This window comes from Battus philenor, unplaced genomic scaffold (assembly GCF_028537555.1).
Source record: "Battus philenor isolate CCGP_79_NKW_IND1 unplaced genomic scaffold, ilBatPhil1.0.hap1 SCAF_16, whole genome shotgun sequence".
Lineage (NCBI taxonomy): Eukaryota > Metazoa > Arthropoda > Insecta > Lepidoptera > Papilionidae > Battus > Battus philenor.
The window spans coordinates 1,704,740-1,724,723 of NW_027181678.1; the positions used below are offsets into that span (position 1 = coordinate 1,704,740).

Here is a 19,984-nt window from a genome sequence, read left to right on the forward strand (position 1 = left end):
GCGCGATCGCGCTGTCTGGGAAAGCCTAGACCGGCTAGCAGCACAACTTCTAACACATCAAATACGTAAAAATAAATCAATCATCAAATACACTGCGCTGTCTGGGATTCTTCGACAGTGTTTTCAATACCGTCTTGAGCCCAAACGGTTATTAAGTACAACCGTATGTAGTCCCATAATAAGGATCCCGTAAGAGATAAGTTGTGTCTTTCTTAATATTAGTAGCTAATTTCAAAACTCCTTATGCTCTGCAATTGGCTGTTGAAATCAATTTGGAATTCAAAAAGTTACCAACAAAACTTTTCCTGACAATTATTTTCATTTTGGTACAAGAGTGTAAAATTGAATTTATATAACAGAAACGGAAAGTAATGTCGATTTCTTAAGTTAAATGCATACGACTACATTTTCACTTTCATTATCAACAATCTTTTGCTATCTAGTATGAAAATTTTCAATGCTGCCATAAAAATCAATCGGTTTTTATATAAGTCGACAGAAACGACATTACTTCCCAGTCCCCCTAATATTTTTAATAGTGTTAAATTCTTGAATAATTATAATTCTACATTTAAAATTACCTTATTTATGCCCCTCATAGTTTCAACTTCCTCCTGTTCGAATTTGAGTTTATCTTTCCATAGAAAATCAGTTCTGGAGGTGAACTCTATCTGCCGATCCAGGATATGGAGCAATGCGGCCAAGAACACCAGTACTAGACCAGCTTTTGCTGAATATGGGAGCATATGGAACCTAAAAAATAATTTATTTCAATTAATTTCATCGTCTGATCGACGACTATTGCAAGTCATAGGCCTTCCTGTTGTTTTTTTTTGGGGCCCCGCTATTGGGAGCCTTTCGTACCCCTATCTTGTGTGGTACAGGGACTAGTTTACATTATTTAATTTTTCACGAACATTTTTTTTATTTTCTCACTCTTCTTTCATGCATCATATGATCTATCGTTCGTTTCGTTTCTGTCTTACCACAATTCTTCTGTCATTCCCTTTCGCTCTGTAACGCCTTTCATTCATCCCTCATTACTATTTTACCTTTTCTTTATTTTATATTTTTATTTTATTTCTTTATAAGCTTATTAAATTATCACATTATTTTTATTGATTTTGGTTATTTACATTTTTATAGGTTTTTATTTGTATCTATGACTATGCTTATTATTTTTCTACATAGTAGTAGGAACTCTTCTTTTGTATCTTCTTCTCTAATCAGGGAGGCTATTGATTCCTCTCTGATTTTTATACCAGACCGGCACTCGAAGTCGAACCGGATTCCTGTTTGATTTGAAAATGTCTCGACTTTCCGCGACATTAATTGTCACCTTACGAATGGGGGCATACCAAGGCTATGTCTACCTGCTTGTGATCGCTACTCAATAACCTATCTACCTCTAATGACCATCGCTTATACGAGCGATTTGCCCTACGTATTGCACTTGCACAGGCAATTTCTAAAAAATCAAATTCTTTCCAAAATAATGTTATATATACGTACTCTGTATCAATATCTCCTTTTTGATACTGGCTGAACAGTTCAGCGGAAGCGAAGAGCGATATATGAGAGATCAGAGTGAGGACCATCAGCAGCAGTTTCAGCAAGAAACCAACTCGCAGGAAGACAGATATCGATGCAAGAGTCAAGACGGAGCTGTATATGAAACTCTGGAATTAAAATATATATCATGTACATTTACTATACTCTCAAGGAAAGATCTTAAATATAACATGTTTGAGAATCTTTTTAATTTTATATGCCCATAGCTCATAGACTTCCACTCCAAGCATACGCTTCCCCCAAAGATGTCTATGGATATACTATGATTTACGAAGAGGGCGCTACTGTTCACCAACTGAAACTTGTTCGAGCAGTAGAAATCCTATATAATTAATGCACAAAGTGTGAATTACATAATATTGTAACCTAGGCATCGAATCCGCGACCTACGATCGCAAATCCTAGTCATCTCCCTGTCTTTGTGAACATTAGCGATGGTATATTTATGTATTAAGTCAGACCCGAGATATGCTAATACATATTAAAAAAAAGAACACATAACGACTGGTCTAATTTTGCTCTATGAGTAAGTTTTATTTAATAACTAGCTGATACCGCAAACGTTGCTTTGCAAAAAAATAAAGTTTTTAATTAACAAATAAAAAATAAGGGTTGATCGTAGAGGGGTGAAAATTTAGGGTTGCATGTATTTTTGTATGTTGTATTATAAAAAAATAAAAACAAAAATTTTTGTATGAAAAATAAAATAAAAAATTTAGGAGTGGACCACCCTTATCACTTAGGGGTATGGAAAATAGATAATAGCCAATTCTTAGACCTATTGAATACACATATAAAATTTGGTAAAAATCGTAGTAGTACGGTAACTAACATTGTGACATGGAAATTTTATATATTAGATAATAGTATAATAGTATAGTATACAATAATTATAGTAATTTAATTTAAATATTTCACAAACATACAAAAAATAACTCTGCTAATAATATATAGAAACACTTGAAAATATTTCTTAATTGTTTCGAACGGAATGGTAACATTGTATGTGTGTGCATGTTGCATAGTTTTGTAGATGTGTGCAAACGGTATTACCAAGGGTCCAAGGCTCATTAGCCAAGGCTATGGTAGAGAGTTAGGTTGAAGGACGGTCACTAGGCTAAGGGTTTAAAGAACGACGTGGTCATCGTCCTCCAGAAGAACAGACACCTTCGGGCTGTATAACAATGTCCATTATGCGCTGGTAGCAATATCACGTCACAAACTCCTGCATGTATTGTAAGATGAGTTCTCATGTGAATACGGCAACCACCGCACAGATACAGGCATACAACCAGAGAAAGGCAATATGGAGTATGGATTACAAAGTGGTCACACGAAATGTAATTTTAAAAACAGGACAATGTTAAGGCATCATGAACATCGTCAAAAACAATCAAGAGACCTATGATTTAAGACCCTGACACTGATATGAAAGGCGAGTAAAAATTCTGAAATATTAAATATATTTGTAAAAAATACATTTAAAAACTTTTAAATTAAACGGTTTTTTGATACCCATATCGTAGTGGTTGTGGAAAAATATGTACCTAGTCCGCCATATTGGAACGGCGTCCATCTTGAATTTTAAATATTGACATGTTCATCGTGTTTTACTAGTGTAGCCCTTTCATTTGATACCCATATTGAGGGGGTTAAGGAAAAATATGTAATCCGCCATTTTGTATCGGCGGCCATCTTAGATTTATAATGTTATTGATTTTATTATATTGTATTTTCATCTACATTAAATGTGTGTAACAAATTTCAGATCAATCTGACAACGGGAAGATGCTTAAATTTCAATTTCTAATTTTGACCCAAATAAACAAATTCCGTACGGGTCGAACGAAATAAAACCGTTTAAAAAAGGCACGGACGATCCGCGCATTGCGTTTCCAAAGGCGCGTGATGTTTTTACGTAATCTTGGATATAATAAATTAATTAATTTCGACAGTGAATATAATAATTACGTAATCTATTTTGTACTCGTACCTACCTATTTATCACTGGAAAAGGAATATTAATGATGTATATTTTGGAAGAAGGGGAATAATCGTGCATGTGTCTTTTCATAGGTGTCGTAGTTCCGAGATAAGAAATCAAACGATAGACATGATAAGCTTACGGGAGCCGAATCAACGTCAACGAAGAGCGGGACACCGGTGATGTTCTCGAACTTGGAACTGTTGGTCGTACTCCAAACTTCTTCAGGGAACTCCTGAACGATGAACGTCTGAAACTGATCACGGAGGTATTTTAATCATCATCGAAATCAAATATTCTTTATTCATATAGATTTAATCAGTGGCAGATGACTAGGACTGGAGATCAAAGATCGCAGGTTCAAATCCAAGTATACTATATTATACAATTTACACTTTGTGCATTAATACCATAGATTGTCATTGCTATTAAATAAGTTTCCAAAGAATGGACAACAGCGCCCTCTCCGTACCATAGTAAAACACTATGATCATCAACCGTGTCAAGCATGGCGTCTTTTGTATATCCTCCCATATCTATATTTAGTTTTTATTAAATATATGTCTTGCAGTGAACGATGATATATATTTAAAGAAAGCACTCATAAAATTGGACTCTACCGCTTGTCAATTAGTTTGTCTTTCGTCAAAAATATTTCGGCAAGAGACTTGACAGTTATTCCTCTATATTAACACACACACACAAATATATAAACGCTACATTCAAAAGGTACGATAATTGTTTTATATAGAGTACTGTACTCAATAGATGTCGCTACGTTTGATACATGCAAAATAAAACAATATATTTGGTAAAAGTTATACATATATGAACACATATATATGTCCTTGGAAGATGCCAGACACGTGTTCCAATGCATAATCTCATTGAATTTGATTTTGCTTGTCATAAGTTTTAATGAATTAGTATATTTGCAGACGAATGGAGGCATCTGACTTAGGCCAGTGAATTGGCATGTTCAAATGGTATTGAGCCAGGATACATAAAGGCCCTGGTCAAGTTCTTTAAACTTTCTAGATCTGAGCAAATAAGTTTCATACAAAAGATATACTTTACTTAAATATCTCTATAATAAACGTAACAGTAATAAATATTTAAATAATATTAAAAAATAAATTTCAAATATTTAAAGTCTTATCACTCAAGGCAATATCTTACAAACATTCTTAAAGATAGAAATGGGAGAAGGACGAGAAGCGGGTAGTCGATGTGTGTATATATATATATATATATATGTATATGTATATATATACACTAAAACATACACAATAAATTAACCTTACTTTTTGATCATAGTATTTTACCCATATTATACACACACACACACACACGCGCACACACATATATACACACGCATATATATATATGTGTGTGTGTGTTCATAAAATGTAGAATCTTTGCATATTCTTCTAAATCCATTTCATCCCCTTCAAAGTAATCCCCGTCCGATAAAAAGCACTTTTACCAACACTTTTTCTAATCCTCGTAATAGTCTGAAGTCTTTTTTCGGTATAGCCTTCAAGTCCCATTTTGATTCTATTTTTATCTCCTCAATAAAATCAAATTGGCGTCCCCTCATTGCCATTTTGAGTTTACTGAAGCTGGAAGTCGCACGGAGCCAGAAATCAGGCGTATACGGTGGCTGCGAAACGGTTTTTTTTTATAGCGGAAATGGTAGAAGCTGAGCAACTATATTCCAACTTTTAACAAACAGACGCGTAGATATAGACAGTCCTACTAGCGTTGGAAGAAAAATTACCCACTTTCTAATGCCCGAGAGTCTTAAATAACAATTTCATGTTACTTTATATATACATATATATATATATATATATATATATATATATTTATATACATATATACGTTTAACTTTAGATACAACTCACCAAATTAATTACTGCGCAGGAACCAATCAAAAGTACAGTCACTATGAACATAGTGAACCGGATGTAGCAATTGTTGGCCACGACCTGAAAAAGAATTTATAATTTATTTAATAATTTAAAACACATATTTAGAATGACGACCTGCAACTTGAGAATGCCTGGAGAGCCCAATTTGATATCAAGAATCAGTCTTGACTAGGGCTTATAATACTGGAATTCCTGAATCCAGAATACGGACGATTGTTACCAAGTATAAAAAACCGGTATTCGTATAAAAATACCGGTATTTCGGTATTACATTAGTTGATGAAAATTGAATCTATGTACAATATAAATCTAATTTAAAACAATGTTAATTAATTAAAAGAATTTTTTAAGATACACAAACAGCTTTATTGTATTAAAATCTATATCAGGCACATTTATTACAAAAACGGCGCCGAGTATGGCCCCATCAAGAAGCGGCGGTGTCGGCAATACAAATCGATTGTTTATGTTTTACATCTACTGCTCTATGATTAGACCTCGTTTATACAAATACATAAAGTATGTAACACCAAAATTATTAAATAGTTTAGATTAGATTGTTTCATTTTGCAAATCAGCTGTAGTGTTTACAAGTAAAAATTGAACGATCGATTGTTTATGTTTTTCAAGAGCATACTTTAATAAACAAAACGCAAGTTATTTATATTATTTCATAAATATATCCAATTTAATTATATTTTTTGCTTCTTTAATTATATAATACCATACGAGCCTATTATATGTAAAATATATCATAGAATTTTATATTTGATTTCATATATTATTTGTTAACAAGTTAATATAGCAACTGAAGTAAGTAAGAAAATGTAAATAGTAATTTTTTTATTAATAATACCGGTTTAAATACCGGTGTCCCGGTATTTGAAATTTAAAATATAAAATACCGGTATTGAGATTTTAGTTCAGTATTGTAAGTCCTAGGCTTGACCACCTTTATAAGGCATTATTCAGTTTAAAAGTACGTGGGTTCCGAACATAACCTGATGAAGAGTACACAATAAACTCCGACAGATTTTCTATTTTTTTTGAGTTTTACTATCATTTAAAATCCATCACGTAAGCGGTCATATGGTTTAACAGACTTTTTAAATTTAGTACATTCATGGGCGTGTATTTTTTATTTAAGGCCTCCGATATTGTGGACCCCAAATACACTCCTTGAAAGGAACAGGGACTCTGTTTTTCAATTTAACAATTTTTAACAATTATTTTTAATGTTTAGTTCTCTTCCATCATTCATAAACAAATATTCTTTCGCGCTTTTCGTCTCTCTTCCATCATCATTTCTTTCGTACTTTTTTTCATTCTTGACATGCATCCATACCACACTTCAATCTCTTCTTCACTATTTCTGCAGTATCGCTGTCTACTAAGTTTCTTTGGTCTACTTTGTATATCTCATTATTTTTCATATTTTCCTGTAATTTACTTTTGGTGTACTCTGTGCTACCGATAACCGTTGGGGCCGAAAGGTTTTTAAGTAGCGAACACGAACTGGTAGACGCGGTGAGGGTACGCACCCCACTGGGTGGACCTATGACATAGTTAAGGGAAGTCAAGGGAAGTCGAGGGAAGTCACTGGAAGCGAGCAGTGCAATACTGTTCATTGTAGCGACCTTTGCCTTGTAATGAGACGTTCATTACATTGGCTGAAAATAAGAAGAAGGTACTCTGATACATTATTATATTCATTTGACTTATGGTCTGACTAGACCTTATTTATTCCTATGTACAGCTTCTTTGAGTTAGAGTGTATTATATTTAACTTACCTGGCCAGGCTTGTAGCAGTTATCTGCATAGTCGTCCACGCGTGGGACGTCGGACAGTACTATGCCGGGAAAGCTGCCGTCATACCAGGACAGGTAGAGAAACACCAGTAGCGTCAGCAGAGTTGGCCCAAACGACGCGTACAGAACTATACTCCTGGAATGCCGGATAGGAAAAAAGATAGATTTATTGAAATTAAAATAAAAAAATTAAAAATCTATGAAACAAATTGATGTACATGAAAAAAAAAATAAACTAAATAAAGCTGTGATACTGCAATAGAAAATAAAACTGAAGTGTTTGAGGATGGATGAAAGGAATGGAAGGATTGAGAAAGCAAGATGGAATTATGGAATGATAGAAGGAAGAAAAAAAAGATATTGTGAACTATGGAAGACGAGGACGAAAATAAAAAATTCAAGAAAAAAAAATCGATACTCCTGGAATAATCGATTATCATTTTCATAATTTTTTCAGCTGTAAAACGATCTCTTTTAGACTTGTCTGACCTATAGATATCGAATGAAATTGATTTAAAGCGACCATCATCTAGTGACAACATTAAAAATGTTTTCTTGTTTTAGTTTGAATAAGAATCGATAGATATTAAGCTTTTACTTGTGAATAGCAAATTCTTTCAGTTACGGTGTGTCTTTCGTCAATAGATCTCGAATCTTCTTTTTAAAGACATAACGGTTTATTGACTCCCCAATATCAAATTTGGTATATTCAAACGAAGAACGCTTTAGACAGGAAAAGAATTATGTTAATAAAATGCTTTTAGAACAAAAAATTTTGGTAACAGTTTCGTATATTTTCAGTTAATTTTGCATATTTTGCTTGAACAACTACATTTGCAGGCACTTCGGTAAAATATATGGCAACACTTTTGGAAATTCACTAAAGTCGCGATTAATCAAATACCCTATTTCGTAATAAACGCTAAAACTGTAGAACACTTGATGGTGAATGAAGTATAGAAAGGAAGTAAGAAAAGGACCAATTAGTGCCAAACACAGAGTATAATTGGTGTAACATAACTCCTGAAGATGCCCCGTGGAGGGGTGGAACACGTGTTGAGTAATTTGGCGGTGGCGGTTGTGTGATTCGCATTGTTTGCCGCATACGCATTTATCAGCGGGCTGGCGGGCGGTGCATTTCATTGCACGACTATCACTGCATGTGCGGAAGTGGCTAAATATTGGTCCTTTTCTTACTTAGGATGGACTTCCGCGAAGTAACGCCTGATTCCATTAAATATGTATGGAAAGGAATAAGAGCATTTGGGCAGGAAATTAGAGAAAAGAATGAAAGAGATTGAGAAGGACAAAAGATGAGTATATAAATCACTTAAAGACCCTTAACCTAAAAGGGTTAAAGGAGCGTCTCCATAAACGGGTCATAAAAAAATTGCAGCACTCACTTTGGTACAGTTAACAGCTGTATGAAGGCTAGTAAGATGAACAGAGCGGTGGCGCACGCGACGTTGTACTTGAACTGGACGTCACTTTGATCGCGGTATTGAGTCTCCTGCTCTCCGCTTTTGAACCAGAGCGTCACCCGGTTCATACCCTCAGAGTTGTTGCTACAGTCGCAACATGTCCTCTGAGGTAGCAAATTCTGTTCTATCATCGCTAGACTCTGAAACAGAGGAATTTATGATAAATTAGAAGACAAAACATTGTACATCACATTTATCACCATCACGTCAATCGATAGATGTCAACTGCAAGGCATAGACATACTCTGAAGATTGCCACAATGACCAGTTTTAAGCTGCCTGAATCCAGAGACTTCCCGCGACCTCCTATGTCTCTAATGTCTCCTAAGTCTCCCGTGTCTCCTATGCCTCCTATGTCTCCTGTTTCTCCTATATATCCTATGCCTCCTATATCTCCTATGTCTCCTATGTCTCCTATGTCTCCTATGTCTCCTGTGTCTCGTATGTCTCGTATGTCTCCTATGTCTTCTATGTCTCCTATGTCTTCTATGTCTCCTTCGTCTCCTGCGTCTCCTTCGTCTCCTGCGTCTCCTGTCTCCTGTCTTCTGTCCCCTATGTCTCCCATGTCTCCTCCTATGTCGTCATTCCATCTAATGAGGGGTCCGATCAACTTTAGAACCCTTTTAGGCATATGATGCCTATATCCGTTTTATTAGTATCAAAAAGATCATTTAAAATTACCACTTCTATACGCCATGAGAAGAACTCAATTATTGTAAAAAGTATCATATCAAAAATAGCACATTATATCATCATCATCATCTCAGTCCTACGTTCACAGCTGGATATAAGCTTCTCTTACAGATTTATAATAATACTGGTTGATTGGTTAGACTTTAACAAAGCCATCTGTTCAAATTGTGTTTAGACAACCTACAAATCCCAATCGGGAAGCATAGCGCTTCCCGATTTGTAGTCCTCGTTCTAGAACCTTAAAGGCTCTCGCATACTTTAATTTAAATCAAGGCTAAGTTCCAAAAGTATCCTAAATAGAGCCTATAATACACAGACAGTTTTTTTTTGTGATTACTTTTGTAAATGTCCTTGGCTCCTTAAACAATTCTAACGTAGTTCAAAGGATATTTTAAATGATAATAAAGCTTTAAAATAGATTGTTCTGCTACTGTATGAAGGTTATTTTGAAAGCGAATATATTTCTCTACGACTGTAAACATCTAGAAGGCTTACCGAAATACCAATGTTCTTAGCAAGAGTTGAGTCTGTTATGTTGGCAAACGGCTTATCAGCGCCCCAGCATTCCACGTATTTTGTCATCTTACTTGATGGACGAGATCTGGATGGTACTCCAGGTGTAGCTAAAACAAACAGCCTTTATTAATATATTAACGAAATAAGTTATTGACCATAAAATTACTGTGATAAATTCAATATCCATGCTAGATGTACAATGGATCTTTCGTTCCGAAATAAGTTCACATTGCATCAATGCATGCACAATTATTCGTTCATTGAAAAACAGAGTATTAAAGTCTTCAAAAAAAGTCTTCATATATAAATATATCGATGTACCTTATTTTTGAAATAACTTTTGAATTACTCTTTTATATAAGACACACATGCAAATTTGAATTTAAAAAAAAGTTGAACCATGAAACTATTGTAGTTTTTGATTAATAGTAAGATTTTAAAATAAACTTTGAAATAGTTAAAAAAGGAATTTTAAATTCAATATACTTTTTGAATTGTAATATATTAAAGTAAATGCGATTTACTTAGATATATTTCATTTTTTGATGTGAACAATAAAGTGTATTGAAATATTATAAATAAAATAAGATGACTAGCAAATAGCAGTAGTAAATAGCAGTTTTTTTAGTCTATTGCGGCAGGTTTTTAGTCTAGACTTCGATTACGTAATTATATCTAGGGCTTCCTCAGGAAATTTTGCTCAGGCCGTGACATATATCATATTGGGAGATCGGACGGGCGCTACACCATGTGACCTGACGCTAGGGTTGTCACAAACGGGTTTAACTTCTGACTTCTTTGCACCTTAGAGAGTTAAAACTCGATTCTTGATAGATGCTATTGTCTGATTAACGCTATTATTTCTTGCGTTAACGTTGTGAGAATAATTAGAGGAAGAACTTCCATATAAATGACGATGGCAGCGAAATGACTCGTTTTTAACACAAAAGAAAACAAGACCATCACAGCAAACAAACAGAACAATCTTTGTTCTATTCGATACTTGATACAGGTACCTTAAAATATATTTTCGACTTAATGTTAAAGTTTTAAAACATATATTCAGTAATCTAAACTTAACATGAAATACAAGAAATGTTTTCATGAGGTGCAAAATGTTTTTTTTTCTCGTGCATAACGATTCATGAGGTCCAATACGATTAGTTGGTTGGTATATAAACAAACTGTAAGTCACTTTTACATGCCGTGTACACTGTCCGGATAATTAATTTTATTTAAAAAAAGGCTCTTTAATTAAGTTGGGTGTGTGAGTTAGACTTTTATTTTGGATAAAAGTTTCTATGTATCCAGATAAAGGGAAAAAAATTCCTCGAAGGATAATAAAATGCTATCTCCTTATTTCACAAATTTATCTGCAGTTTAAAATAAGCTGTCATTATTTGTGATATTACAGTATAAAATGTTTTTATTCAAATAGGCATTTAAACTCGCTTTTGAATCTAATGTTTCTAACATTATATGCAGTAATCTAACGATTTAAACGCTGATATGTTGAAACCGGCCAGAAACTTAACAGTTGCTCTTTTAACTTAAATTTAACAATTTTTCATGCGTACATTATAATATCAATCATGTAAATGAGTCAACTAAGTTACACATATCTCGATCAAATATAAACTGTTGAATACTGCAATATTATCTATTTAATAACATACTATAAATTTAAATTTAAAACTAAGAAATAGAAGGTCTAAAATATCTTGTGAAACTTTATTATTTAGTATATTTAGTGTACATACACTCAGACTTATGAAATTACGAGTTTTTTTATTTCTTGTATTCGACATGTATCTGTCATTATTTTTATGTATAGTATTAAATTGTGGCGCATAAATAATATGCTACTAAAAATGTATGGAGATAAAGGTATTATTCTATTTCGGAAGTCTTTTAAAGATTACAAAATGCCTTGTCAGTTATAAACAAATTACTTATATATTGTAGAAGAATAAAAGATATTTAGACACACAATGAGATTAAAAGGCTTTTACATTCAAAGCGTTTTTTTTTTCTTTGATTTTCAAATATTGTTGAACTTTTTGAACGAACACTGCAAATTCAAGAATTTTTTTTTTCGATATTATTTTATTAAATGTGTATTGAGGTGGGATATAAATTTTTAAGAAATTTTTTATAGTATTTTTTTGGTTTTTTATTGATCTCCGTTAGTGAGAACCTTTCTTACTCCCCCTACTATGTTACATACATTTACATATATTAATGAACTTTTTCACGTTCTTCTTTCATTTCTTTTCTCTTCTTTCATTCTTATGAACATTCGTTCAGTCTTCTAACTAATAATCTTTCACACTCGTAAATCCTTGGTCCATTTAGTCGAAACATTATTGGGGTTGAATTTTAAAATGGTTCGAGCTTATCATCTTCAGAAAAATTAAAGAATACAAATGAATATCATATAGTTGTAATAAGTACAAATAATGTATGTAAAGGTGTTTAGATAGCTGTGGAGAATTTTGATATAAACAGTGTACACGGTGAAATAATTTTATCCCTTTCAAACTAACGTGGTGAATCCATTGATATTGTACTCATCATTCTAAGAAACAACTTTGGCCTCGCTGTTTCACCCTCTCGATGAATCTCTGTTTCACTGTCTGAACAAGGAAAATTTTCATTTGTTAATTTAAAAATTTTCGACACACTTTCAACTACATGACAAACTATTTAAACAATTCATAATATAATGAAGCTATTTTAAGATGTCCACTGGGACCTTAAGATTCTATAACAGAGATCATAGACCAGCATGTGCAGTATAATACATCCACTCTCAATGTAGAAAGATGACTTTGTAAATTTCTTCTAAAGACGCTGAATACAGGTTCCTTTCAAATCTATTTTATTAGAAATCTTTGAGGAAGATACATATTCAGCAGTGTTATACGGCTGAAACAATGTCATGTATCTGAAACTCTACTGAATATAAAAGAACAAGCCAATATGTTTTCCAATTGAAAGGATTAGGAGACAAATTTCTAATAAAAGACAGCCTATCTCGATGATTCCGAGTCATATATACGATATTGAATACAGAGTTGATCCAATATTAAATAACACAGCAAGTTGTTTTGCTATCTGTTTTCTTTAAAATAAATTAAAGAGATTGTTCACGATATCAAAGTTAGGAAATTAATAAATACACTCTAGATAGCTTCTAGTTACTAGCTCACTACAATTCTTTTTAGTCCTGGACCTTTGACTCAGTTAGATTAAGAACCAAAGTCACTGACGTAGGTCGAAAAATATCTCGTCTGAACTGATCATCGACAGACGCGACATGGGACACGTTGCCATTAGATATGCCGACGACATAATTAAGAAGTCGCTCGATGCAGATACCAAAGACCGGACATCCTGGTGATAATTAGGGGCAAGCCTCACGCCTTGCAGTGGGCATTTATCAGCTTATATGATGATCTAGGAAAAAGCACGAACGCATTGTCCCTCTCCTAGTGCCGTAATATGTCACCACATCTGTTGTTTTATTAACAATTTCCGAAAAACACAGAGTAGGATATTTTGACACAAAATTGACAAATAATCGTTGGAAAAAGTAGCGTAAATATCGCGTTTTTATTGGAAGTTTACGAGGGAAATCAATGCCCAACAGTGGACAATCCACGGTTAAAATGATGATGAAGTTCAGATGTTTACCTGTGCCCATAATAGGACTGATGGCTCCAATGATAGATCCACTCCGACTCTTCGGTTTTGTACTGACCACAGCACCATTGCCCAATCCCTCTCCTGGGTTAGCTGTGTTATTATTCTCGAATGCAACTGTCTTTGCACCGTCTACTCTAACAGATGCTCTTCTGGAAAGATCTGGAAAATAAATAATTTAAAAATAATATGGTTTAAAAATTCTGACAAAATCGAAGTTATAATCAGACTTGAAATTTTTGTAGACGAGAAAAACAAACAATTCCATTAACCCTATTGTCAATCCGAGAGGAAAGTTATGCGCCATTACTCTCGGGAATTGAATATTATTTACATTTTTAATAATCAAAAGTGAGAGTAATAACAGGGGTTTCACTTACATAAGTGATCTAGTCCAATAAAATAAAAAGTCAGATATTATTGTTTCAATCTATATCTGCATTTCTCACTTATGAAGTTCCTATTTGAGATAGAATCAAAAACGAAGTCCAAACGAAGATATACAACACAAAAATAAAATCTAAACTAGTGTCATACAAGATGATAAAAAATAAGAATACAGCGAATAAAAAGCAAAAATATAAGAGGAAAGACTAAAATTATAGACGCTTCACAACAAAACATTGAAATTACAGTTGGCAGAATATGTAGCAAGATACAAAGACAAAACATGGACATTGAAGACGACTATATGGAAATGATCAATAGGAAAAAGGAAAAGACGCCCAAAAATAATCCATAGCCATTGGTAACGAAAGGCTCTCAAGTAGTGACCACGTGCTGGTAGATATAGACCGCTAGGTAAACTGAAGACTTAAGTAAGTTCGTAGGAAGCCGTTGGAAAGTAGCAGCATAAGACTGGTAATTCTGGAGATCTTTGCAGAAAACCTATTGCTACAGAGGGTTTTTTAAAGTAAATTGATAAAGTAGTTCAAATGTGTTTTAGAAGGACTTGGTTTGTAAATGAAAAGTCTTACCTCCAGGGTTACGTAAAGACTCAGTTCTTAATACTTTAGTGGTTTCTTGTTCAACGAAGCTGTGCTGGGAGGGCGCCGGGCTTATACTATCCCTGGGCTTAGTCGGAGATACGTCTTGGTACAGCGACGATACTATGCTTGCTTTTCGGTCTACGGTGCAGACAGAAAGGCGGCCATTTTCCGCCATGCTGTTTGGTTTCTGCAAAAAAAAAATTATAAAATATTTATTGATGTTAACAGGTAAGATGAAGAAAAGAATTTTAAAGCATCTCGTATTACTAAAGTTTACAATAAATTCCACTTTGTTGGTTGACATCAACAGTCATATCAAGGAAATAATTCTTCTCTTTTGGCTTAAAACGTGGCATCGGTCATGACTCGTGGCAGCTAGCTATCTTACTTTCTCATACTATCTTTCATCATCTACGTTTCAGCTGTATGACGTTCACTACTGAACATTGATCAATCCAGTAGATTTTCAATAGCACTAGTTGGAAGCGGCTGGGATCCAAGACCTTCCGAACTCCTTAACAAAGTGATTAGATAAGATAAAATATGTTTATTCAACATAGGAACTTTTTTTATTTATTTTATTTTTGACTCTACTCCGCTTCGCAAGGTGTTATGTGCCTTGTGGTCGGACGCTATACGCTGTGATTTCTGATCCGTCGTTTTCTTATAATATTAATCGCGGTTTTCATATAATATTGATCGTGGAAGGGAAAAACAGGCAACCTGTAATAGGGCACGTGAAAAACATGAATAAAGTCGAAATTATATTTATTCGAGAAGACATTTCAATCGATGCTTTCTAATCTTCTGAATCAGTGATTCCCAAAGTGGTCTATATCGATCCCTAGGGGTCTATGACAACCTGCAAGGGGTCTACGTCAGCGAAAAAAAAATTTGGGGGTCCATGAATTGAAAATGGGGGTCCACGATATTGGATCTCAACACATACACTGATAGTACCTATTTACTTACATCATACTATCTTATAATATAAAAATATTTACATTATTTATAAAAGTACCTATGAAGTAAGAAGTAATGTTTATTTAATGTAACGTATATTTTATAAAACATATAACAGATACAAAATTTTATTTTGAGTAGTTTTAATTTAAATTCAATTAATAAATGTATAAATTAAAATGGGTTTTTAATTTAAGTTTTAAACACTAAACTTCACTACAGTTAGAAATTTACAGGAAACAATATCAGGTAAGTAGGGGGTCTACCCAACACGGAAAAACATGGCAAGGGGTCTACGACACAAAAAAGTTTGGGGAACTCTGTTCTAAATTGTCTTATTACGAAATACTTTATTATTAATACAAGGATTGCTTAAACCTCATGCAATAAAATCCGTTCGAGGATCACACCGGTTAAGACGTATAAAATTGCAAAATAAATTTCGTAAGCAATTTTGTAACATACTAGAACTATAATCAGTTACAAAGTTGTTTTACGACAAGGCATTTGTCTAGTTAAATTTAAGCCCGCGTTATAGTAAAAGCTATAATATAGATAAGATACGCGAGAGATAATCATAGACGCGGCGATGGATGTCCCTTCACTAGGTAGACCTAAGATATTGTTGTGATCTCAGGAAGTCGCTGCAGAACGGTCATGGTGGCGATCTTTGGCGGTATCTTATGCCTTGCAGTTAGCATCCATCGGCTGAAAAGAAGAATGAAAAAGAAGAACATAAAAAGCCGCCATATATTAAAGTTCCCGCGGACGTCGTCACAACGCTCAACTGTTTGCTCGTCTCGTCCACTCGTCTCGCTCACTCGCACGGCGTGCACCATACGCGCTCTTGCTTGCGCCTTGACAGGTAGCCAAGGCGCAGCACGTGCGCCCGCGGCCGTTGGAGTTCTCGGGGAGTCGGATTTGAACCAGGATACGCAACCGCTCGTAGGCGCATTATTCATTTTCCGCACACAATAATTATGTTAATTACTCAATAAATGTTTTTCTACATCACAAGAATGAATTTTTAAGTTTACAATAAATTGTCTGAAATCATGATCATTATGTGTACCTATAAACGGCCACTGCAAGGCGTAGACCTCAATTTAAAATTGATTCATTGACCGGCTTTGAACTGCATTCACTCAGTGACCTACCGTAACCTTGATCACGTCATCTGTGGGGGCTTACTCTCGCCGCATCTTTGATCGCCAATCGAAAACTTTTTAATCCTAGTAGCTGGCAATTCTCAAGAAATACCTCTAAGGCACATTGCAAGTAAAACATAGAAGAGCAATAAAAGTAATAAAATAAAAATATTGTCATAAAAAAACCAAAGAACTATAAACTGATTTATGCATCTGCGATACAGATAAATATCTCAAACTTTAATGCAATAAAAATAAACTGTGATACTTTGTTACGGATAGACGTAGACTGTGATAATTGGGAAGAGGTTGAAGGGCGATGTAAAGAAGGAAATTAAGAATGAATGTTAGATTATGTTGTAGCGAAATAATCACAGTTGTCAAAATGCTTTCGCTTATCTGTCAATACATTGGTCTACGCATGCGCAAAAACTAAGGACGCGCGGCGTATGATTTGTAGGCGGTTGTCACAACTGAGTCTCACACCGCAAATTATTATGAAATATAAAATGGCGAACGGCGTCAAGTGACATATGTGTTGTTGTTTGTGAATTAATTAAATCTTTAGTTCTTGATGGAATAAGGAATTAGAGACTATCAATTCTGAATCAATGTTCAATATGTACAAATGAGTTGGGAAAGTTTTACGTAAAAATTATTTCATTCGCATGACAAATAATTTGTTACGGTATTGGTGTATCTGAAGTTAAAGGAGGGTGACTTTTAAAATAAACTGTCTATCTTTCATCCAAGCGTTTTAATTCTTGTGCTCCAGCTCGTTAGGTGATGTGTCTAACATTGCATACCTAACCTGTTAAACTCAACCACAATTTGATATATATTAGAAGAGTGAATGAACGATTAAGTGAAGACTAGAAGAAGAGAGTGGAAATAAAAGACACGTGAAATTTTTATTAAAATGTAAAAGTCCATTTCCACAATAAGTTAGACCGAGAAGCCTCCAAAAACAGGGACCATATAAAAAGGCATATTGCATTCAGAATAAAACCGAAATCTTACTATTAATAATACAGATATATCCAGGTATGAAAGAATTACTCTTAAATCTGTTGATGCAAAATGCCTGGTATAGGTGATAATGTATAATACTATGAAAGGGACAAGGGCGTTCGTGTTCTGGCTAAGATCTTATCATCGTATTAACTGATATATGCGCATCACAAGGGATAGACCCCCACTTTAAATCGATACATATTTCGATATTGTACTGTGCCCACCAATGATTTTCTGTGATCATTACTATGTTATACCTTGTAAAGGTAAGAAAAGGACCAATATTTACCCACTTCCGCACATGCAGTGGTAGTCGTGCAAGAAAGTGCGCCGCCCGCCAGCACGCTGATAAATGCGCATGCGGCAAACAATGCGAATTACACAACTACCACCGTTAATCCACTCAACACGTGTTTCACCCCTCCACGGGGCATCTTCAGGAGTTATGTTACACCGATTAGTGCCAAACACAGTCTTCGGCATCGCACCGTCCACTGCATGTGCGGAAGTGGCTAAATATTGGTCCTTATCTTACTTAGGCTGGACTTCCGCAAGATAACGCCTGTTTCTATTAAACCTTGTGAAGGGTCTATGCAAACTACGGTTCAGACTTGCGAGTTAGCGATTAGACAATCGTGTGTTATTTTTAAAGTAATTGCGCTCATATTTGCACAACTTAGACTATATTATCTTTAATCATCATTATTTCAGTTGTAGAACATTTACTAGACATTGATCTGTCCCCTAGATTTACAATAGGACTTTTATCTCGTCGACCTTAGCAACGCCGTCTGTCCACTATGTTTTTATTCCAGAATATTCTATCTTTAAAGAACAATAATAACAAATGAAAGACGATAATTCTAACAAAGCATTAACCTGTGATTTACTGCAAAAGTCGTCATCAGATATAGCAATAAATGCGGAATCTCATTTGACGCAAATTGTTTTTGATTAACTTTTGAAATTAAATTTTACTTAGAAATCTAATCAGATAATAACGATATAATTAAGCAATCTAAGCTTGGGGATCTGAGGTTGACTTAATATCTTTCGTTATTCTGATTACAGATAAATTTAATTTAAATACTTATTAATATTCATTTAAACTATGACGGTTATATAGACTTTTTAAATTGTCATATTTAAGTTTAAAAATTGTTATAAATTCAATTTTAAATAATCAATTACTCGCTGAAAATAAGTGTTGTAAAAACTAAACTTTTCGGAGAAATAGTGTATTAAAATAGTGAGCGGAATATGTGAGTGGTGCGACGGTGGAAAGCAAGACGCACATGAGGTATTTCAGAACAGAAATTATCGTCGCGCACAATGAAAGAAAATGTAGTTAATGGGACTCTTTATTTCTTTCTTTTCAGCCGATGGACACCCACTGCATGGTATAGGCCTCCCCCAAATTTCGTTGACCGTTCTGGCGCTGCCAGCATCAAACGACTTAACTATGTTGTCAGTCTACCTGGTCGGGGGGGTCTCCCCACTCCGCGTCTACCGGCTCGTGGTCTCCATTCGAGAACCTTTCGACTTCAACAGCCGCAAATGGAACCCTACATGGTTATCATCAAAGATGATCATTATGCTTGTTTGTTTACATTATTAAAGAAAACTTAAAAGCACTTTTTGAGGAAAATAAAAAAAAACTGACGCTTATCCCTGAAAATTAAGAATCAAATTAATTTAACATCAAACATTTTCAAAGAAAGACACTATAAAAGTATAAGTAAGTTAATAGAGAGTAAAATGTTGTAGCTTAAATAAACATTCAACTTAAAATGAACATAAGTAATGCTTCATAGTAACCCAGAGACAAAATTGAATTATAGAGGTTAGAGCGAATTGCCCGCAAAAGAAGTCAAGTTGTCGCCGGTCCGACGCGACCGGAGAACAAATTGCTTCAAACAACCTCAGTACGGACCCTAATTTAATTTTAAGGTCCAAAATGGCGCACGATCCACAATTGTCTGGACTGCTTCTGACATCTCCACGCGGAGGGAACGAGATTAAAGAAATGAAATGTCTTTTAATTTATCTTCACGTACCCTACTCCCAAGTCTGTACAAAAGTATTGTTAAAGCTATGATTATTAACACTGAAATTAGTTTATTTATTATTATATTTTGGAATTGTTTAACTTGAGAAGATTTAGTAATTTAATGCA

The 19,984-nt window shown here is 34.4% G+C and overlaps 1 protein-coding gene across 1 annotated transcript in view; it reads right to left on the minus strand.

The window, feature by feature from the left end:
• Ac76E (adenylate cyclase type 2 Ac76E) overlaps positions 1 to 19,984 on the minus strand; it is a 180,826-nt gene that overhangs the window by 7,292 nt on the left and 153,550 nt on the right. Inside the window, exons 10-19 of the mRNA XM_068762160.1 lie at positions 14,672 to 14,870; positions 13,686 to 13,856; positions 12,536 to 12,625; positions 9,969 to 10,096; positions 8,703 to 8,920; positions 7,282 to 7,435; positions 5,464 to 5,547; positions 3,699 to 3,812; positions 1,513 to 1,679; positions 582 to 753 (exon numbers count right to left, since the gene is read on the minus strand). Of these exons, the coding sequence (XP_068618261.1) occupies positions 582 to 753; positions 1,513 to 1,679; positions 3,699 to 3,812; positions 5,464 to 5,547; positions 7,282 to 7,435; positions 8,703 to 8,920; positions 9,969 to 10,096; positions 12,536 to 12,625; positions 13,686 to 13,856; positions 14,672 to 14,870 (1,497 nt within the window). The remainder of the gene's footprint in view (positions 1 to 581; positions 754 to 1,512; positions 1,680 to 3,698; positions 3,813 to 5,463; positions 5,548 to 7,281; positions 7,436 to 8,702; positions 8,921 to 9,968; positions 10,097 to 12,535; positions 12,626 to 13,685; positions 13,857 to 14,671; positions 14,871 to 19,984) is intronic.